The sequence below is a fragment of the Somniosus microcephalus genome, chromosome 5 (assembly GCF_052327205.1).
Source record: "Somniosus microcephalus isolate GS21.2 chromosome 5, FLI_Smic_1.0, whole genome shotgun sequence".
NCBI classification, from domain to species: Eukaryota; Metazoa; Chordata; class Chondrichthyes; order Squaliformes; family Somniosidae; genus Somniosus; species Somniosus microcephalus.
The window spans coordinates 169,894,363-169,912,639 of record NC_140991.1 but is presented as its reverse complement, the minus strand read 5'-3'; the positions used below and the strand labels follow the sequence as shown (position 1 = coordinate 169,912,639).

Below are 18,277 nucleotides of genomic sequence, written 5' to 3'. Positions count from 1 at the left end.
AAAGATAGCTGCCAGGTGTGAGAGAGAAACAAAAGGAAAGGGGGGGGGGAAAGGAGTGGAACAATTACAAGAGAAAATGAAATGGGGGCCGAGCTTATGATCTGAAATTGTTGAACTCGATATTGAGTCCGGAAGGCTGCAGACTGCCTAATCGGAAGATGAGGTGCTGTTCCTCGAGTTTACGTTGAGCTTCCGTGGAACAATACAAGAGGCCAAGGACGGTGAGGTCCGAGGTACCTGGAGGGGTAACCATCAGGGAAGACCAGGTGCAGAAGGTCATGGAAGGAGCCCCGAGGAGGTGAGGTTGGCGAGAAGGTCACAGAAGGAGCCACGGGAGGAGCAGCTGGTGAGCAGGCCCGGGCGGTGGGCTGAAGATTGTCAGACAGGAGGAATGGTGGAAATGGAATGGCGGCGCGCACCGACGCAGCAGCTTTGCTTCTCCCAGTCATGGGAGCTTGCAAGATCACATTTCGTTGTTCATGTACTTGTGCAATGACAATAAAGTTGAATTATTATTATTATTATTAACCTTCGTGGCGGTACGCTAAAGAATTTAATTGTGAAGCACCTGGCAAGATAAAATGTTATTCAGTCATCTGGATGATCACAACAATAAATCTATTTCATTTAGATACTCATACATAATTAGATGTCTCCATTCACCTCAGTGAGCACTAAAGATTTCTAAGTATTCTGGTGCTCATCTCTCCATCTATGTGCAGTGCATGTTGCTTGGGTTTGATGAGCTCTAAGATGCAGTACCTTAAGATGCTCCTGGAGCTGGACTTGGTGCTGTCTGGTGAGGGTTTCATGTTGTTTCTGGAACTCGGCAAAGAGAAGCTGTTTCTGAAGCTGCTGTTGCTGCTGCAGCAGGAGTAGTTCTTGCTGTAACTGGTGTTCTCTCGCGGCGGGGTCCAGAGCTGGCATTGCGATCCGCAGGTCAGTTCGTAAGTCTATTGGAGCAGTTGGTTGTAGCACCACTGGAAGTGCCGAGCTGACTTCAACTATTCAATTAAAAAAATATATAAACTGTCATTTCTTTCATTGCCTTTGGAAATGTATTATTTTTCTATTTATCAATTTACGTTTGTTTCCTAAGCCACTTGCCCTCATCCCATCTGTCAAGGTGAAGATAACAATCTAGGTACCACATTCGCCATGGTCAGCTTTAATGCCATTGTCAGATTAACTGGAAGGAGGTAGCAATCAAATGGGGCAAGTTAGACAATACAAGGTAGATTTTGACTTTGTGCGATGGTGTAAAACAGTAATAGGAATAAAGAAAGACTTGAATTTATATAGCGCCTTTCATGACCTCAGCACGTCCCAAAGCATTTTATAGCCAGTGAAATACGTTTGAAGTGTAGTCACTGTTGTAATGAAGGGAAACGGCGGCAGCCAATTTGCGCACTTCAAGGTCCTACAAGCAGCAATGTGAAAATGACCAGTTAATCTGTTTTAGTGATGCTGGTTGGGGGATAAATATTGACCAGGACAGCGGAGAGAACAGTTAGAATTCAATGGAAGTAAAAACGGGAGAGATGTAAAATGGGCTGCCAATTCACACTATTGCACAAAGTCAAGATCTACCCCAATGAACTCTTTCCCCTGGAGGCAGGATTTACCCAGGATGGAACACCCGACGTCTGCATGGTGCTCCATCTGCTGGCTCAGCAAAGAACTGAAAAGAAATTGAACTGTGGGACTGTCACTGAAGTCCACAAAATTCAAGTTAGTTGCTGAGCCAATAAGATGGGATGCCCAATTTCTGGTGCAATGCAAGCCCATTTAAAACTGGAGTTCCAAATATTGAAATAATATTTTTAAAAGTTAGATATTGTATTTTCTTAATAAGCATACTGGGCCGATTTATGTCTTCACCGCCTGTGGGGAGGCAGAGGATAGCATGTCAGAAATGCTAAGGAAACTAATATTGAATCAGGGACAGGGACTCAATAAAATTAACATAAGTAAAATAATAGTAATGAAGAAAATAATGATAATAGTGATAAATCCCCAGGACCAGATGCTTTCCATCCCAGGCATTAAAGGAAGTAGGTGAGTACATTGCAGATGCCCTAATTATAATCTTCCAAACTTCTCTCGATTCAGGACCCATTCCTTTAGATTGGAAAATTGTGCATGTCACTCCACTATTTAAGAATAGCAAGAGAGGGTTACCAGGGAATTATAGACCAGTTAGCCTAACATCTGTTGTCGGGAAATTACTAGGGGGAGAAATTCGGTATCGTCCCGTTTGGGATGCAATTATCGGTCGGGCGCAAAGTTTAGCGTCTGCCGCTAATTATCGCCTCCGACTGCAAACTTGGCTTCTATCGCCCCTGGAGATGATTGGAGCGCTAAATCAGGCGCTACACACCTCTCTTAAGGCGCTAACGCTGAGGAGCGAGGCGCTATCTCAGAGCGCTGGTGAAGCTCATGTGATGTCAGTCAGCAATGGAACACAGACACACTGGCGCTGGCCAGTTCTTAAAGGGGAGGGTCGATCTTGCTCTCCAGTCACACCCTGCTCATTGCAGCCTTGAATCTCGGCCTGGAGAGACCTGTACATCAAATCTGCTGGAAAGAACAATGGAGAGGCCCAGGGAAAGATGTCAGAGTGCAGCCCCCATAGTCTCTTCTAAATTGATGCAAGGAAGATCAAATCAAAATGAACCTGCAAAGTGCTGCTCAGTACCCAAACCTCCTCAACACAGCATTGAATATCTCCAGAAGTCTCTCTCTCTCAGGAGTCGTGGTGTAAAAATGCCACCGAAAAAAAAGGCAGGAAGCGGTCGCCTTTAAATAGCACTCCCCCAGTCCCTTCACAAATGCAAAACGCTCCCCTCAACCTGTCGTTGCTAGCGGCAGGCGGTAAGGCAGGGGGCACCACTCAATATCTGGTCCAGGGCGCTACCGGGGCGTTGCACGCTCGACTGACGTCATGATCTGCGGGCGCAGGAGATCGTGGCGGTAGTGTTTAGCACCGCTGCAAATTGTCTGGTCAATTTCGCAAGCGGTGCAAACATTGCCGCACCCAGGTGCTAGTTGCTTTGCGCCCCATTAGCACCCTCTTAAGGCGCTAACAGGAGGCGCAAACCAACTGAATTTTTCCCCCCTAGTGTCTATAATTAAGGATGGGGTGACTGAACACCTAAAAAATTCTCAGTTGATCAGAGAGAACCAACATGGTTTTGTGAAAGGTAGGTCATGCCTGACAAACCTGATTGAATTTTTTGAGGAGGTGACTAAAGTAGTGGACAAGGGAATGTCTATGGATGTTATTTATATGGGCTTCCAGAAGGCATTTGATAAAGTTCCACAAAAGAGACTGTTAACTAAGGTAGAAGCCCATGGAGTTGAAGGCAAATTATTGACCTGTTAAATTGGTTGAGCAGCAGGAAACAGGCAGTAGGGATAATGGATAGATACTCAAATTGGCAGTAGGTGACTAGTGGTGTCCCACAAGGATTAAGGGATATGGGCCAAATGTGAGTATGTGGAGTTAGGTCGCAGATTAGCCATGATCTCATTGAATGGTGGAACAGGCTCGAGGAGCTTAATGGCCTACTCCTGTTCCTATGTTCATATGTCATCTGGTGGGTGGATTGTGCACCTGTTATAGAACATGCCCAATTTTTACTCCATTGATTTCAATATCAGCACAGTGAAGCCAACACTGGAGCCACAGCATTGGAAGAGAAATCCTCAGTGCCATAACTACCAGTCTTATCACCACCATCACTGCAGAAATACCAGTTAAAAAATAGCCTCCATTCACGGTTCACTGCTAACAAGTAATTAAATAATTCAATCATTAATGTAACACTTAAGTAAAATCAACAGATTGGAATTAAATTGTGTATCGAAGGAAACTGGTGAGTGTAGGAGATCAACACTCGAGAAGTGCACTCACTGGAGAAATTTTGAGACTGTGCTATTTTAACTCCTGGGCTTCGTTAATATGTTCCAGATGGGAGTGGGAAGGAAGTGGCTGCCAGCCTCTCAGGTAAATATGAGGAAGGGGGTTCTGGAAGGGGTCTTGTGGGTGGGTGGGGGGTTGGGGCAGGGAATGTCCTGGGCAGGGGAGGTCTACATTTTCCTTGTGGGGCCTGAAGGAGAACGCTTACTCCTGGCTCCACAAAGGAAAGTCTAAGATTTGCATTTGGAGGCCCTTTCTTCTTCCCGGCAGGTCCTGACTGGCTTCCCCTACTCAGGCCGGTGTTAAAATTAGAGTCGGGGCCAAGGAAATCATTGGCTCCCAATCTGCATATTTAGAGAAGGACCTCACTGGCTTTGGGCAGGGAGCTTAGCTGGTCGGCGGGATCCAGGTGGCTTTCTAGAAAGTTTGTAACCCAGGGTATTTTAACTGCACATCCACCGAGTTTCCATTGGGTGAGTAGGGTTAAAATTGCCCCCATAGAGACAAATAAGCAGGGAATTCCCCTTGTAGGTGGGCAACATTCCTCTCTCAATCAACACCACCAAAACAGATTTACTGGTCATTGATTCCATTTACTGATTGTGGAACCTTGCTGTGAAGATGGGGTAGGGCCACTAAGGGATGAAGGGAAAAACTTTATAATTGAGAATACAAGAATGGAAGAGATGCTTAACAAGCATTTCATCCTGGATTCATTGAGGATGTGAAGGAAGGACTACAGAAGCTATAGAGGACAACAAGAAGGAACAACTAATCGAAAAATCAAAAAGGAAACTGAATTAAAAGGGCTAATGGCACTTACATTTGTTAAGTCACTATGGCCAGATGATCTACTGTAGAATGTTACTAATGAAATTGGAAAAGTAATTGGGGGAAGGACAGGCAAGTGCCTACATAACAACAGTCATTGCTCTTCAAAGAGAAAGTCATTGTATGTGAAGTGCTTTGTGACATTTTTGAGGGACATGATAAAGCACCACATAAGTGCAATTGTTTATTTATTTTTGATATACAGAGATCTCTGGGGCAGTACACTCAATCAAGTTCAAAGTGATCCCACAGGACAAAAATAAAGTGCCAAAACGCATGGGTGAATTCCCCATAATGGCTCTGTGGATAAATGGACACTTGTATAGTGCTTTGTCATATGGGCTAGGAAGGTACCAAGGTGAATCTTCATACTGTGTTGAGTTAGTTGATTTTAGTCAAGGAGCTGGTAGGTCCAATACAATTGGGTTGAGCAAGAAGAGGGAAAAGTCAGCCCAACACATAAAAGATGGCCACTTGAGTAAGGCACTCACACAACTGTACTCAGGAGGAATCTCCACTTTCATAGTGGGGGTGGGTGGGGGGGCGGTGGGGGGGGGTGGAATGCTGGGTCAAAAATGGGAAGATAGTGGAGCTTAAATCATTTGAAACATTTAAAAAAGTAAAAACAATAAATAACTTTCATTGCAATAAAATATTCATTTAAAAATTAGAACAGTGCAAGAAACTGAGTAAAATATATTAATAATGTTTTCTGGCCCTGAACTCTCGACAAATGATTTATCCTGTTAATGAAATTTTGTGGTAAACAGGTTACTCAATTACCAAGAACTGGCAGTACAACAGAGAATACAAACCCTGTTTTAAAGGGAAATGAGCTTCAAGAAAAGAAGTTTGACCAGCGCGTGTTTTGTGTTTGTGGAGAGGTAGCAGTCATTTGTCAATTTGTTATGCTGATGTTGTGCCCAACTAATCCAATAATATATTGAACTGAGATTTACTTCATCACACTGTGTTTGTGAAAAAGATGAAAAGGTTTGCTGAAAGTTCTTGACGCTAGTGCCTCCTTAAACATTAGTACTTGTTTTAAATTTGTGCTTAGCCGTTCAACATTGGATTTCATTGTTTAGGTACACTACTGATGGCTTTTGGGAAGCACACAGCAAGCACATCCTGATTGCTGGTTATCCCACAGGTCTGCAGACCACACATATCAGATAAAATGAGTGGAGATACTCAACCCTTTGAGTACTGGATTTCCTTTGCAGCTTTCTAAGTATGCACCTGTTTTCTGCTATACCACATCTGCAATAATATTTTTTTGCTGTAAATCTGCAATGTTGAGTTATGCCTCATTCCGCCTGGCTTATGACAAAGACCTTGCTCTCCTTTGGGATCACTTTGAGGTCAGTTTGGTAATATTCAGGCTGCCATGAAATTCACTGAGATCTGGGTTTGACTATTGATGTCTAGATGCGGTATCCAACTTGGAAATCCCACTGACAAAAGAAATGATATCACATAGATGTCATATCACCAATATTGCGCCAACATGCCAATAAGGGTATTGATGTCATGCTGCCTGACACAGTGATGTCATGACAACCTTGTTGGACAAAACGATTTTATTTCTCCTCAAAATGCTTCAGTTTAATATTAATTTGAATGGGGCCGGCAGCATCTTACTGAGCCAGCCTCAGCCTCAGCCTAGAGCAAGTCTGTGTGTGCATTTGAGTAATGGACTGCAACACAGAAGCTGTCTCTATGTTTAGCTGTCTCTTGAGTAATCTGGGACACAAAGAATAACGGCAAATCTTTTAGAAGTCTTCCCTGAAGTAATGCTACTAAAAATACGTTCTCGGGGGTTTTCATCAGACAACAAGAATTTTTAATTTGCCCCTTCAAAAGAGGTGAACATACAAGAAAAAAAAACTCCTCTTATTAATGTACAGAAAATGCACATTCAGGATTATTTTATACAAGCTCCTGCATAAAAGTCATTTAAATGAACTGTCAGACCGAATTATGAAGTCGTGCTTGTACTCACAGAACGTATTCAGTAGAGAGTAAATCACTAGCTTGCTGAGGAAAGCTTAACTGCTGCATCTCAATTGCAGTTATCAATAAGCCAAAAAAAATACAAGGAAAAAAACAGATTTCCACAAAGCAGTAGGCATCTGACGATAAATCCAATTTATTGGACTGTAATCTATATTCCAGCCTTCGGGACTAAATATAACCCAGTTTACAGGAAAAAAATCAATAGTGCATGGTAAGCGCAGGGCAAGTACATGAATATTTCATTGCACTGGGAGATGGCAATCAGCAAACTGATAGCTGTGAGTGGGCAGGCTGTGGCCCAAAGGATGAGTCACAATTACTCACTGCAACATTGAAAAATCGCTTGTCCTTTGCATGTCACAAATGCCACCCACTCACAGCATACCTAGGGCACGTATCATTAAAAAAAATGTTTCAATACGACTAAAACACTTTATCACAACGCAGGAAGGGTTTACTATCTTGCTGCTACAACTAACGAGGTAAACTGGGAATTCGTAATTCTTTCTGACACCAGTTTTACACACATCGTTTAATGTTTCTCTTTTATTTTGAAGGACTTTGATAAAATTAAAATGGTGTCTAATTTTACATTTCAAACAAATTACTATACATTGTTTCTGTTTTTAGTCAATTTAATTTTGTGATTGTGATTAATTTACCAAAAACATTTTTTTTCCTCTTTATCCCCAATCCCCTGGCTCTCTCAGGCTTTGCACTGCCTGCAGCTGAGCGGGCAAAGGTGACTTGGTTTTCAGTTTCTGCCATGGCAACTCGGAACATGGAAGTGCTCGCCCTCCAATTTTAACTCACTCTCAGTAGGCAAGTGCTTGACTTCTGCTCAGTGCTTCCCTACAACTGTGAACTAAGATCTTAAGGTGAGCAGAAAGAAAGAACTTACATTTATATAGCATTTTTCACGTCCTCAGGACATCCCAAATCACTTTACAACCTATGAAATACTTTTGAAGTGCAGCCAATTTGCGCACAGCAAGCTCCCACAAACAGCAATGTGATAATGACCAGATAATTTGTTTTTTAGGTGTTAGTTGAGGGATAAATATTAGGCAGAACACCAGAGAGAACACTCCTGCTCTTCTTCGAAATAGTGCCATGGGCTCTTTTACATCCATCTGAGAGGTCAGACAGGGCCTCGGTTTAACATCTCGTCCAAAAGACGGCACTTCTAAAAGTGCAACACTACCTTGGCACGGTACTGGAGTGTCAGCCTAGATTCTGTGCCCAAGTCTCTGAAGTGAGACATGAGCCCACAACCTTATGACTCAGAGGCAAGAGTGCTACTCACTGAGCCCTGACTGACACACTCCACTTCTCCACTCTGCTGCAACACCAACCTGACAGACTGACATTTTCTTTAAGAGTCATATTTTTAACTGACTTTCCTTTAATATATTGCTTGTTCAGCTTGCCATATCACAGTAACATAGGCGTTGATATTAACCCCTGCCCCCACACTCGCCACGACAGGCAGGAGAAAAAGTGAAATACGTGGAATGTAATCCCCAGCCCTCCATGCACGTGTCTGCCACCGATATCGTGGCATTTGAGTGTTCCGCCGTGGAGGGACGGAATGTTTATTAACATATTTAAATCGGGCTCCTGCTGTGCAATTGGGAGCCTGATTTGAGGGTAACTGCTGCCGCATGGGTTTCCTTGGGGTCGGGAAACTCAGCAGGGAAATGGTGGTGGGAGCTGCCGGCTCCCCAAGGTAAGTGGCTATGTCAGCACTCCTTGTGGGCCAGAAAGTAGCAGGAGTGCTTCCCTTGACTACTCAAGGAAGCCTTTGGCCTCCCTTAGCCCCGATCGGCTTCTTCCTGACACCCCTCCTGATTGCAGGACTCTATCCCCACAGTGCCCATCATTGACCTCCCCCCAGCCCTTCCAATTGCAGGCGTCTCCCCTTCCCGATCACAGGCCCCTCCCTCCCGATCGCAGGCCTCTCTCCCTCCCTACCGCAGGCCTCTCCCTCTCCCTATCGTAGGCCTCTCCCCTCCCGATCGCAAGCCTTTCCCCTTCCCGATCGCAAGCCTCTCTCCCTCCCGATCGCAGGCCTCTCTCCCTCCCGATCGCAGGCCTCTCCCCCTCCCGATCGCAGGCCTCTCTCCCTCCCGAGCGCAGGCCTCTCTCCCTCCCTATCGTAGGCCTCCCCCCCTCCCGATCACAAGCCTTTCCCCTTCCCGATCGCAGGCCTCTCCCCTCCCGATCGCAGGCCTCTCTCCCTCCTGATCGCAGGCCTCTCCCCCTCCGTATCGCAGGCCTCTCCCCCTCCGTATCGCAGGCCTCTCCCCCTCTCGATCGCAGGCCTCTCTCCCTCCCGATCGCAGGCCTCTCCCTCCCGATCGCAGGCCTCTCCCCCTCCGTATCGCAGGCCTCTCTCCCTCCCGATCGCAGGCCTCTCTCCCTCCCGATCACAGGCCTCTCTCCCTCCGTATCGCAAGCCTCTCTCCCTCCCGATCGCAGGCCTCTCCCCTGTGGTAAACCACTGTATTGTATATTGCCACCTCTGGGTGGCGCTGTGTATGGAGGCATGCCTCAGCTGACTCCACCCACCACTGTGTGGGTTTCGTTCAGACTTGTTCAGTCACTCACGAAGAAGCATGGTCTCTTCTTAGCTAATAAAAGCCTTATTCATCTCTTCTTTCGACTCATCATCTCTTCTTCGACTCATCACCTTTTATGAAGTAATTGATAAGCGTATCAATTTTATTAGCTAAAAGTTAAATGGCGACACCTGAGGAGCAACAACAGCAACGGATACAGCAGACATTGCTGAGAGCCCTCAGACCACCACGCCTGGACCTCGACCCTCAAGATGTGGGTGCATCAGCCAAGTTTGAACACTGGCTGAGCTGCTTTGAATCCTTCCTCGCAATCTCACAGGTTACAGAGGAGGATCACAAACTGAAAATTTTGACCGCCCAGGTGAGCCATCAAGTATATATGCTAATCCGGGACTCTAATACGTACGTGGCGGCCCTCGAGCTACTAAAAGGGCAATATACGCGCCCAGTGAACACAATTTACGCCCGACACCTCTTGGGATCCCGCAGGCAGCAACCGGGAGAATCGGTAGGGGCATTTGCACGGGCGCTACTGGCACTCTGCAGAGACTGCGATTGTAAAGCGGTAACGGCTGTGGAGCACGCGCAGGGACTCGCCTGTGATGCCTTCGTCAGGGGCCTCCAGTCAGACCACACCCGGCAGAGACTGCTAGAAAGCAAGGAACCCGACCTGAAGACGGCCATTGCCCTTGCGCTCTCGTTAGAGGAGGCCCACCGAAACCTCGAGGCATACCCCCGTAACGGCGCCGAGACATGGCAATCGAAACCGTGGGACACGGGACCGCCGCCCCCGGCACCAACCGCTGCAGCGACCCAACCGAGACAGCAGCCTCCGGTAAGAACTGCTTCGATGCCCAGTAACCAGGCCCAAAAATGCTATTTCTGTGGCCAGTTAAAACATCCCAGAGCGCACTGCCCAGCTAAGACAGCTACCTGCTCGGGCTGCGGGAAGAAAGGCCATTACGCTAACGCCTGCAAGGGGAAGCCAGCCAGCAGCGCAGCGTGCGGGCCGTGGGAGCAGCCATCTTATCCGCCATTTTGTGTACCCCCGGCCGCATGGCATCCGCCGCCATCGTATCCAACGCACTCAACCGCCATTTCGTCACCGGAACCGACCACCGTCTCGGCGGATGACTATAGTGACTCACTAAGCCACATACTGGCCTCCGTGACGCTGGATCAAGGCCACCCTCACCATCTATCCAGCTCCATGATGGATATCGCGGTAAACGGCCGCGCCACCAGTTGCCTGATCGACAGCGGGAGCACAGAGAGTTTCGTCCACCCCGACACGGTACGTAGCCACTCCCTCACGATTCTGCCAACGCACCATCGCATTTCTATGGCGTCCAAGTCCCAGTCAATGGACATCAGCGGCTACTGTGTGGTGACCCTGTCAGTAGGGGGCACTGAATATCAAAAATTTAAACTGCTAGTCCTGCCCCGTCTTTGCGCTGCCGTCCTGCTAGGGTTGGATTTTCAGTGCCACCTTAAGAGTGTCACACTAGCATACGGTGGACCCCTCCCCCCACTCACAGTCTGCAACCAACAACTTTTAAATCGCCCGCTGCAAACCACCTGCAGCCTTTCCACATTAAAAGTCCCCCCCCTCCCCTGTTCGCTAACCTCACCCGCGACTGTAAACCCATCGCTACCAAAAGCAGGCGGTACAGTGCCGGGGACAGAGCTTTTATCAGCTCTGAGGTGGAGCGGCTCTTGAAGGAGGGCATTATCGAAGGTAGCACTAGCCCCTGGCGAGCCCAGGTTGTAGTCGTTAAAACCACTGCAAAACGCCGCATGGTAATCGACTACAGCCAAACCATAAACCGGTACACCCAGCTGGACGCGTACCCCCTCCCTCACATATCTGATATGGTCAATCAGATTGCGCAATACAAAGTATTCTCCACCATCGACCTTAAGTCAGCGTACCACCAGCTGCCCATCCGCCATGAGGACCGCCAGTATACTGCCTTCGAGGCAAACGGCCGCCTCTACCACTTCCTTAGGGTCCCCTTCGGCGTCACCAATGGGGTTTCGGTCTTCCAAAGGGAGATGGACCGAATGGTTGACCAGAACGCGCTGCGGGCAACCTTCCCCTATTTGGATAACGTCACCATCTGCGGCCACGACCAGCAGGACCACGACGTTAATCTAGCAAATTTCCTCCGTACGGCCCAACGGCTGAACCTAACGTACAATAAGGAAAAATGTATGTTTCACACCAAGCGCCTGGCCATCCTCGGCTGCGTGGTGGAGAACGGAGTCATCGGGCCCGACCCCGACAGAATGCGCCCCCTAATGGAGCTACCCCTTCCCCACTGCCAAAAAGCACTGAAGAGATGCCTGGGGTTTTTCTCCTACTACGCCCAGTGGGTGCCCCTCTATGCAGACAAAGCCAGGCCCCTCATCAAAGCCACCTCCTTCCCCCTGACACCAGAGGCATGTGCAGCCTTCACTCTTATCAAGAACGATATCGCGAAGGCCGCAATGCACGCGGTGGATGAGTCCATCCCCTTCCAAGTGGAGAGCGATGCCTCCGACTTCGCCCTCGCCGCGACCCTTAACCAGGCGGGCAGACCCGTGGCCTTTTTCTCAAGGACCCTCCAGGGCCCCGAGACGAGACACTCCTCCGTCGAAAAGGAGGCCCAGGCTATTGTAGAAGCGGTGCGTCACTGGAGGCATTACCTGGCCGGGAAACGATTTACCCTGCTCACTGACCAGCGTTCAGTAGCTTTTATGTTTAATAATAAGCAGAGGGGTAAAATCAAGAACGACAAGATCTTGAGGTGGAGAATCGAACTCTCCACCTACAATTATGATATCTTGTATCGGCCAGGGAAACTCAATGAGCCCCCAGATGCCCTATCACGTGGTACATGCGCCAACGCGCAGAGTGATAGGCTGCAGTCCCTCCACAATGACCTCTGCCACCCGGGGGTCACCAGGTTTTTCCATTTTATCAAATCCCGTAACCTGCCCTACTCCATCGAGGAGGTCAGGACCATGACCAAGAGCTGCCAAATCTGCGCCGAGTGCAAACCGCACTTCTATAGGCCGGACAGAGCAAGCCTGATCAAGGCCACCCGCCCCTTCGAACGCCTGAGCGTCGATTTTAAAGGGCCCCTCCCCTCCGCTGACCGCAATGTGTACTTCCTCAACATAGTTGATGAGTACTCCCGTTTCCCCTTTGCCATCCCTTGCCCAGACATGACCAGTACCACGGTCATCAAGTGTCTGAATGACATCTTCGCTCTGTTCGGGTTCCCCAGCTATATACATAGCGACAGGGGCTCATCGTTCATGAGCGACGAACTTCGGCAGTACCTGCTAACAAGAGGTATCGCCACGAGCAGGACCACCAGTTACAACCCCCGGGGGAACGGCCAGGTGGAAAGGGAGAACGCGACGGTTTGGAAGGCAGTCCTCTTAGCACTAAAATCTAAGGGCCTTCCGACCTCCCGCTGGCAGGAGGTCCTCCCTGCAGCGCTTCACTCCATTCGGTCACTGCTTTGTACTGCCACTAATGCGACCCCTCATGAGAAAATGTTCGTTTTCCCCCGGAAGTCTACATCGGGAACCTCGCTACCGGCATGGTTGACTTCTCCTGGGCCCGTCCTACTGCGGAGGCACGTGAGGACGCATAAAACGGACCCCCTGGTCGAGCGGGTGCACCTCCTACACGCCAACCCCCAGTATGCCTGGGTGACATACCCAGACGGGCGGGAGGACACGGTCTCCATACGAGATCTCGCACCCTCGGGTACCCCTGAATTACCACCGTTATCCCCCTTACCACCGTTATCCCCCTTACCACTGTCCACTGTTATCCCCCACCACCCCTCCCAACCCAACCCCTGCAGACGGCATGCCAAAGCCCCAGGAATCTTCGCCAACCACCCAGACACCAGACCCGACGTCGGATGCTGCAACACCACCGCCGCCACCACGACGATCAGGACGTCAGACAAGGCCTCCTGATAGACTTAACTTGTAGTACCCTTCACCCCGCCGGACTTCACATTAAACAAGGGGTGAATGTGGTAAACCACTGTATTGTATATTGCCACCTCTGGGTGGCGCTGTGTATGGAGGCATGCCTCAGCCCACTCCACCCACCACTGTGTGGGTTTCGTTCAGACTTGTTCAGTCACTCACGAAGAAGCATGGTCTCTTCTTAGCTAATAAAAGCCTTATTCATCTCTTCTTTCGACTCATCATCTCTTCTTCGACTCATCACCTTTTATGAAGTAATTGATAAGCGTATCATCCCCCTCCCGATCACAGGCCTCTCTCCCTCCGTATCGCAGGCCTCTCTCCCTCCGTATCGCAGGCCTCTCTCCCTCCCGATCGCAGGCCTCTCTCCCTCCCGATCGCAGGCCTCTCTCCCTCCCGATCGCAGGCCTCCCCCCCTCCGTATCGCAGGCGTCTCCCCTTTCGTATCGCAGGCCTATCTCCCTCCCTATCGCAGGCCTCTCTCCCTCCCGATCGCAGGCCGCTCTCCCCCTCCGTATCGCAGGCCTCTCCCCCTCCCTATCGCAGGCCTCTCTCCCTCCGTATCACAGGCCTCTCTCCCTCTCTATCGCAGGCCTCTCTCCCTCCGTATCGCAGGCCTCTCTCCCTTCCTATCGCAGGCCTCTCTCCCTCCGTATCGCAGGCCTCTCTCCCTCCCGATCGCAGGCCTCTCTCCCTCCCCATCGCAGGCCCCTCTCCCTCCCTATCGCAGGACCCTCTCCCTCCCTATCGCAGGCCTCTCCCTTCCTGATCGCAGGCCTCTCTCCCTCCCTATCGCAGGCCTCTCTCCCTCCCGATCGCAGGCCTCTCTCCCTCCCTATCGCAGGCCTCTCTCCCTCCGTATCGCAGGCCTCTCTCCCTCCCGATCGCAGGCCTCTCTCCCTCCCGATCGCAGGCCCCTCTCCCTCCCTATCGCAGGCCCCTCTCCCTCCCGATCGCAGGCCTCTCTCCCTCCCTATCGCAGGCCTCTCTCACTCCCGATTGCAGGCCTCTCTCCCTCCCTATCGCAGGCCCCTCTACCTCCCTATCGCAGGCCTCTCTCCCTCCCGATCGCAGGCCTCCCCCTCCCAATCGCAGGCCTCTCCCCCTCCCGATCGCAGGCCTCTCTCCCTCCCGATCGCAGGCCTCTCTCCCTCCCGATCGCAGGCCTCTCCCCCTCCGTATCGCAGGCCTCTCTCCCTCCCGATCGCAGGCCTCTCTCCCTCCCGATCGCAGGCCTCTCCCCCTCCGTATCGCAGGCCTCTCTCCCTCCGTATTGCAGGCCTCTCTCCCTCCCTATCGCAGGCCTCTCTCCCTCCGTATCGCAGGCCTCTCTCCCTCCCGATCACAGGCCTCTCTCCCTCCCGATCGCAGGCCCCTCTCCCTCCCTATCGCAGGACCCTCTCCCTCCCTATCGCAGGCCTCTCCCCCTCCTGATCGCAGGCCTCTCTCCCTCCCTATCGCAGGCCTCTCTCCCTCCCGATCGCAGGCCTCTCTCCCTCCCTATCGCAGGCCTCTCTCCCTCCGTATCGCAGGCCTCTCTCCCTCCGTATCGCAGGCCTCTCTCCCTCCCGATCGCAGGCCTCTCCCCCTCCGTATCGCAGGCCTCTCCCCCTCCGTATCGCAGGCCTCTCCCCCTCTCGATCGCAGGCCTCTCTCCCTCCCGATCGCAGGCCTCTCCCTCCCGATCGCAGGCCTCTCCCCCTCCGTATCGCAGGCCTCTCTCCCTCCCGATCGCAGGCCTCTCTCCCTCCCGATCACAGGCCTCTCTCCCTCCGTATCGCAAGCCTCTCTCCCTCCCGATCGCAGGCCTCTCCCCTGTGGTAAACCACTGTATTGTATATTGCCACCTCTGGGTGGCGCTGTGTATGGAGGCATGCCTCAGCTGACTCCACCCACCACTGTGTGGGTTTCGTTCAGACTTGTTCAGTCACTCACGAAGAAGCATGGTCTCTTCTTAGCTAATAAAAGCCTTATTCATCTCTTCTTTCGACTCATCATCTCTTCTTCGACTCATCACCTTTTATGAAGTAATTGATAAGCGTATCAATTTTATTAGCTAAAAGTTAAATGGCGACACCTGAGGAGCAACAACAGCAACGGATACAGCAGACATTGCTGAGAGCCCTCAGACCACCACGCCTGGACCTCGACCCTCAAGATGTGGGTGCATCAGCCAAGTTTGAACACTGGCTGAGCTGCTTTGAATCCTTCCTCGCAATCTCACAGGTTACAGAGGAGGATCACAAACTGAAAATTTTGACCGCCCAGGTGAGCCATCAAGTATATATGCTAATCCGGGACTCTAATACGTACGTGGCGGCCCTCGAGCTACTAAAAGGGCAATATACGCGCCCAGTGAACACAATTTACGCCCGACACCTCTTGGGATCCCGCAGGCAGCAACCGGGAGAATCGGTAGGGGCATTTGCACGGGCGCTACTGGCACTCTGCAGAGACTGCGATTGTAAAGCGGTAACGGCTGTGGAGCACGCGCAGGGACTCGCCTGTGATGCCTTCGTCAGGGGCCTCCAGTCAGACCACACCCGGCAGAGACTGCTAGAAAGCAAGGAACCCGACCTGAAGACGGCCATTGCCCTTGCGCTCTCGTTAGAGGAGGCCCACCGAAACCTCGAGGCATACCCCCGTAACGGCGCCGAGACATGGCAATCGAAACCGTGGGACACGGGACCGCCGCCCCCGGCACCAACCGCTGCAGCGACCCAACCGAGACAGCAGCCTCCGGTAAGAACTGCTTCGATGCCCAGTAACCAGGCCCAAAAATGCTATTTCTGTGGCCAGTTAAAACATCCCAGAGCGCACTGCCCAGCTAAGACAGCTACCTGCTCGGGCTGCGGGAAGAAAGGCCATTACGCTAACGCCTGCAAGGGGAAGCCAGCCAGCAGCGCAGCGTGCGGGCCGTGGGAGCAGCCATCTTATCCGCCATTTTGTGTACCCCCGGCCGCATGGCATCCGCCGCCATCGTATCCAACGCACTCAACCGCCATTTCGTCACCGGAACCGACCACCGTCTCGGCGGATGACTATAGTGACTCACTAAGCCACATACTGGCCTCCGTGACGCTGGATCAAGGCCACCCTCACCATCTATCCAGCTCCATGATGGATATCGCGGTAAACGGCCGCGCCACCAGTTGCCTGATCGACAGCGGGAGCACAGAGAGTTTCGTCCACCCCGACACGGTACGTAGCCACTCCCTCACGATTCTGCCAACGCACCATCGCATTTCTATGGCGTCCAAGTCCCAGTCAATGGACATCAGCGGCTACTGTGTGGTGACCCTGTCAGTAGGGGGCACTGAATATCAAAAATTTAAACTGCTAGTCCTGCCCCGTCTTTGCGCTGCCGTCCTGCTAGGGTTGGATTTTCAGTGCCACCTTAAGAGTGTCACACTAGCATACGGTGGACCCCTCCCCCCACTCACAGTCTGCAACCAACAACTTTTAAATCGCCCGCTGCAAACCACCTGCAGCCTTTCCACATTAAAAGTCCCCCCCCTCCCCTGTTCGCTAACCTCACCCGCGACTGTAAACCCATCGCTACCAAAAGCAGGCGGTACAGTGCCGGGGACAGAGCTTTTATCAGCTCTGAGGTGGAGCGGCTCTTGAAGGAGGGCATTATCGAAGGTAGCACTAGCCCCTGGCGAGCCCAGGTTGTAGTCGTTAAAACCACTGCAAAACGCCGCATGGTAATCGACTACAGCCAAACCATAAACCGGTACACCCAGCTGGACGCGTACCCCCTCCCTCACATATCTGATATGGTCAATCAGATTGCGCAATACAAAGTATTCTCCACCATCGACCTTAAGTCAGCGTACCACCAGCTGCCCATCCGCCATGAGGACCGCCAGTATACTGCCTTCGAGGCAAACGGCCGCCTCTACCACTTCCTTAGGGTCCCCTTCGGCGTCACCAACGGGGTTTCGGTCTTCCAAAGGGAGATGGACCGAATGGTTGACCAGAACGCGCTGCGGGCAACCTTCCCCTATTTGGATAACGTCACCATCTGCGGCCACGACCAGCAGGACCACGACGTTAATCTAGCAAATTTCCTCCGTACGGCCCAACGGCTGAACCTAACGTACAATAAGGAAAAATGTATGTTTCACACCAAGCGCCTGGCCATCCTCGGCTGCGTGGTGGAGAACGGAGTCATCGGGCCCGACCCCGACAGAATGCGCCCCCTAATGGAGCTACCCCTTCCCCACTGCCAAAAAGCACTGAAGAGATGCCTGGGGTTTTTCTCCTACTACGCCCAGTGGGTGCCCCTCTATGCAGACAAAGCCAGGCCCCTCATCAAAGCCACCTCCTTCCCCCTGACACCAGAGGCATGTGCAGCCTTCACTCTTATCAAGAACGATATCGCGAAGGCCGCAATGCACGCGGTGGATGAGTCCATCCCCTTCCAAGTGGAGAGCGATGCCTCCGACTTCGCCCTCGCCGCGACCCTTAACCAGGCGGGCAGACCCGTGGCCTTTTTCTCAAGGACCCTCCAGGGCCCCGAGACGAGACACTCCTCCGTCGAAAAGGAGGCCCAGGCTATTGTAGAAGCGGTGCGTCACTGGAGGCATTACCTGGCCGGGAAACGATTTACCCTGCTCACTGACCAGCGTTCAGTAGCTTTTATGTTTAATAATAAGCAGAGGGGTAAAATCAAGAACGACAAGATCTTGAGGTGGAGAATCGAACTCTCCACCTACAATTATGATATCTTGTATCGGCCAGGGAAACTCAATGAGCCCCCAGATGCCCTATCACGTGGTACATGCGCCAACGCGCAGAGTGATAGGCTGCAGTCCCTCCACAATGACCTCTGCCACCCGGGGGTCACCAGGTTTTTCCATTTTATCAAATCCCGTAACCTGCCCTACTCCATCGAGGAGGTCAGGACCATGACCAAGAGCTG

The 18,277-nt window shown here is 51.2% G+C and overlaps 1 protein-coding gene across 2 annotated transcripts in view; it reads right to left on the bottom strand.

Moving 5' to 3' along the window:
- LOC147117434 (histone deacetylase 9) overlaps window positions 1-18,277 on the bottom strand; it is a 1,471,293-nt gene that overhangs the window by 636,584 nt on the left and 816,432 nt on the right. For both annotated transcript variants that reach the window (XM_085988432.1, XM_085988433.1), the window contains one exon: window positions 763-1,004. In XM_085988432.1, the coding sequence (XP_085844558.1) occupies window positions 763-1,004 (242 nt within the window). The remainder of the gene's footprint in view (window positions 1-762; window positions 1,005-18,277) is intronic.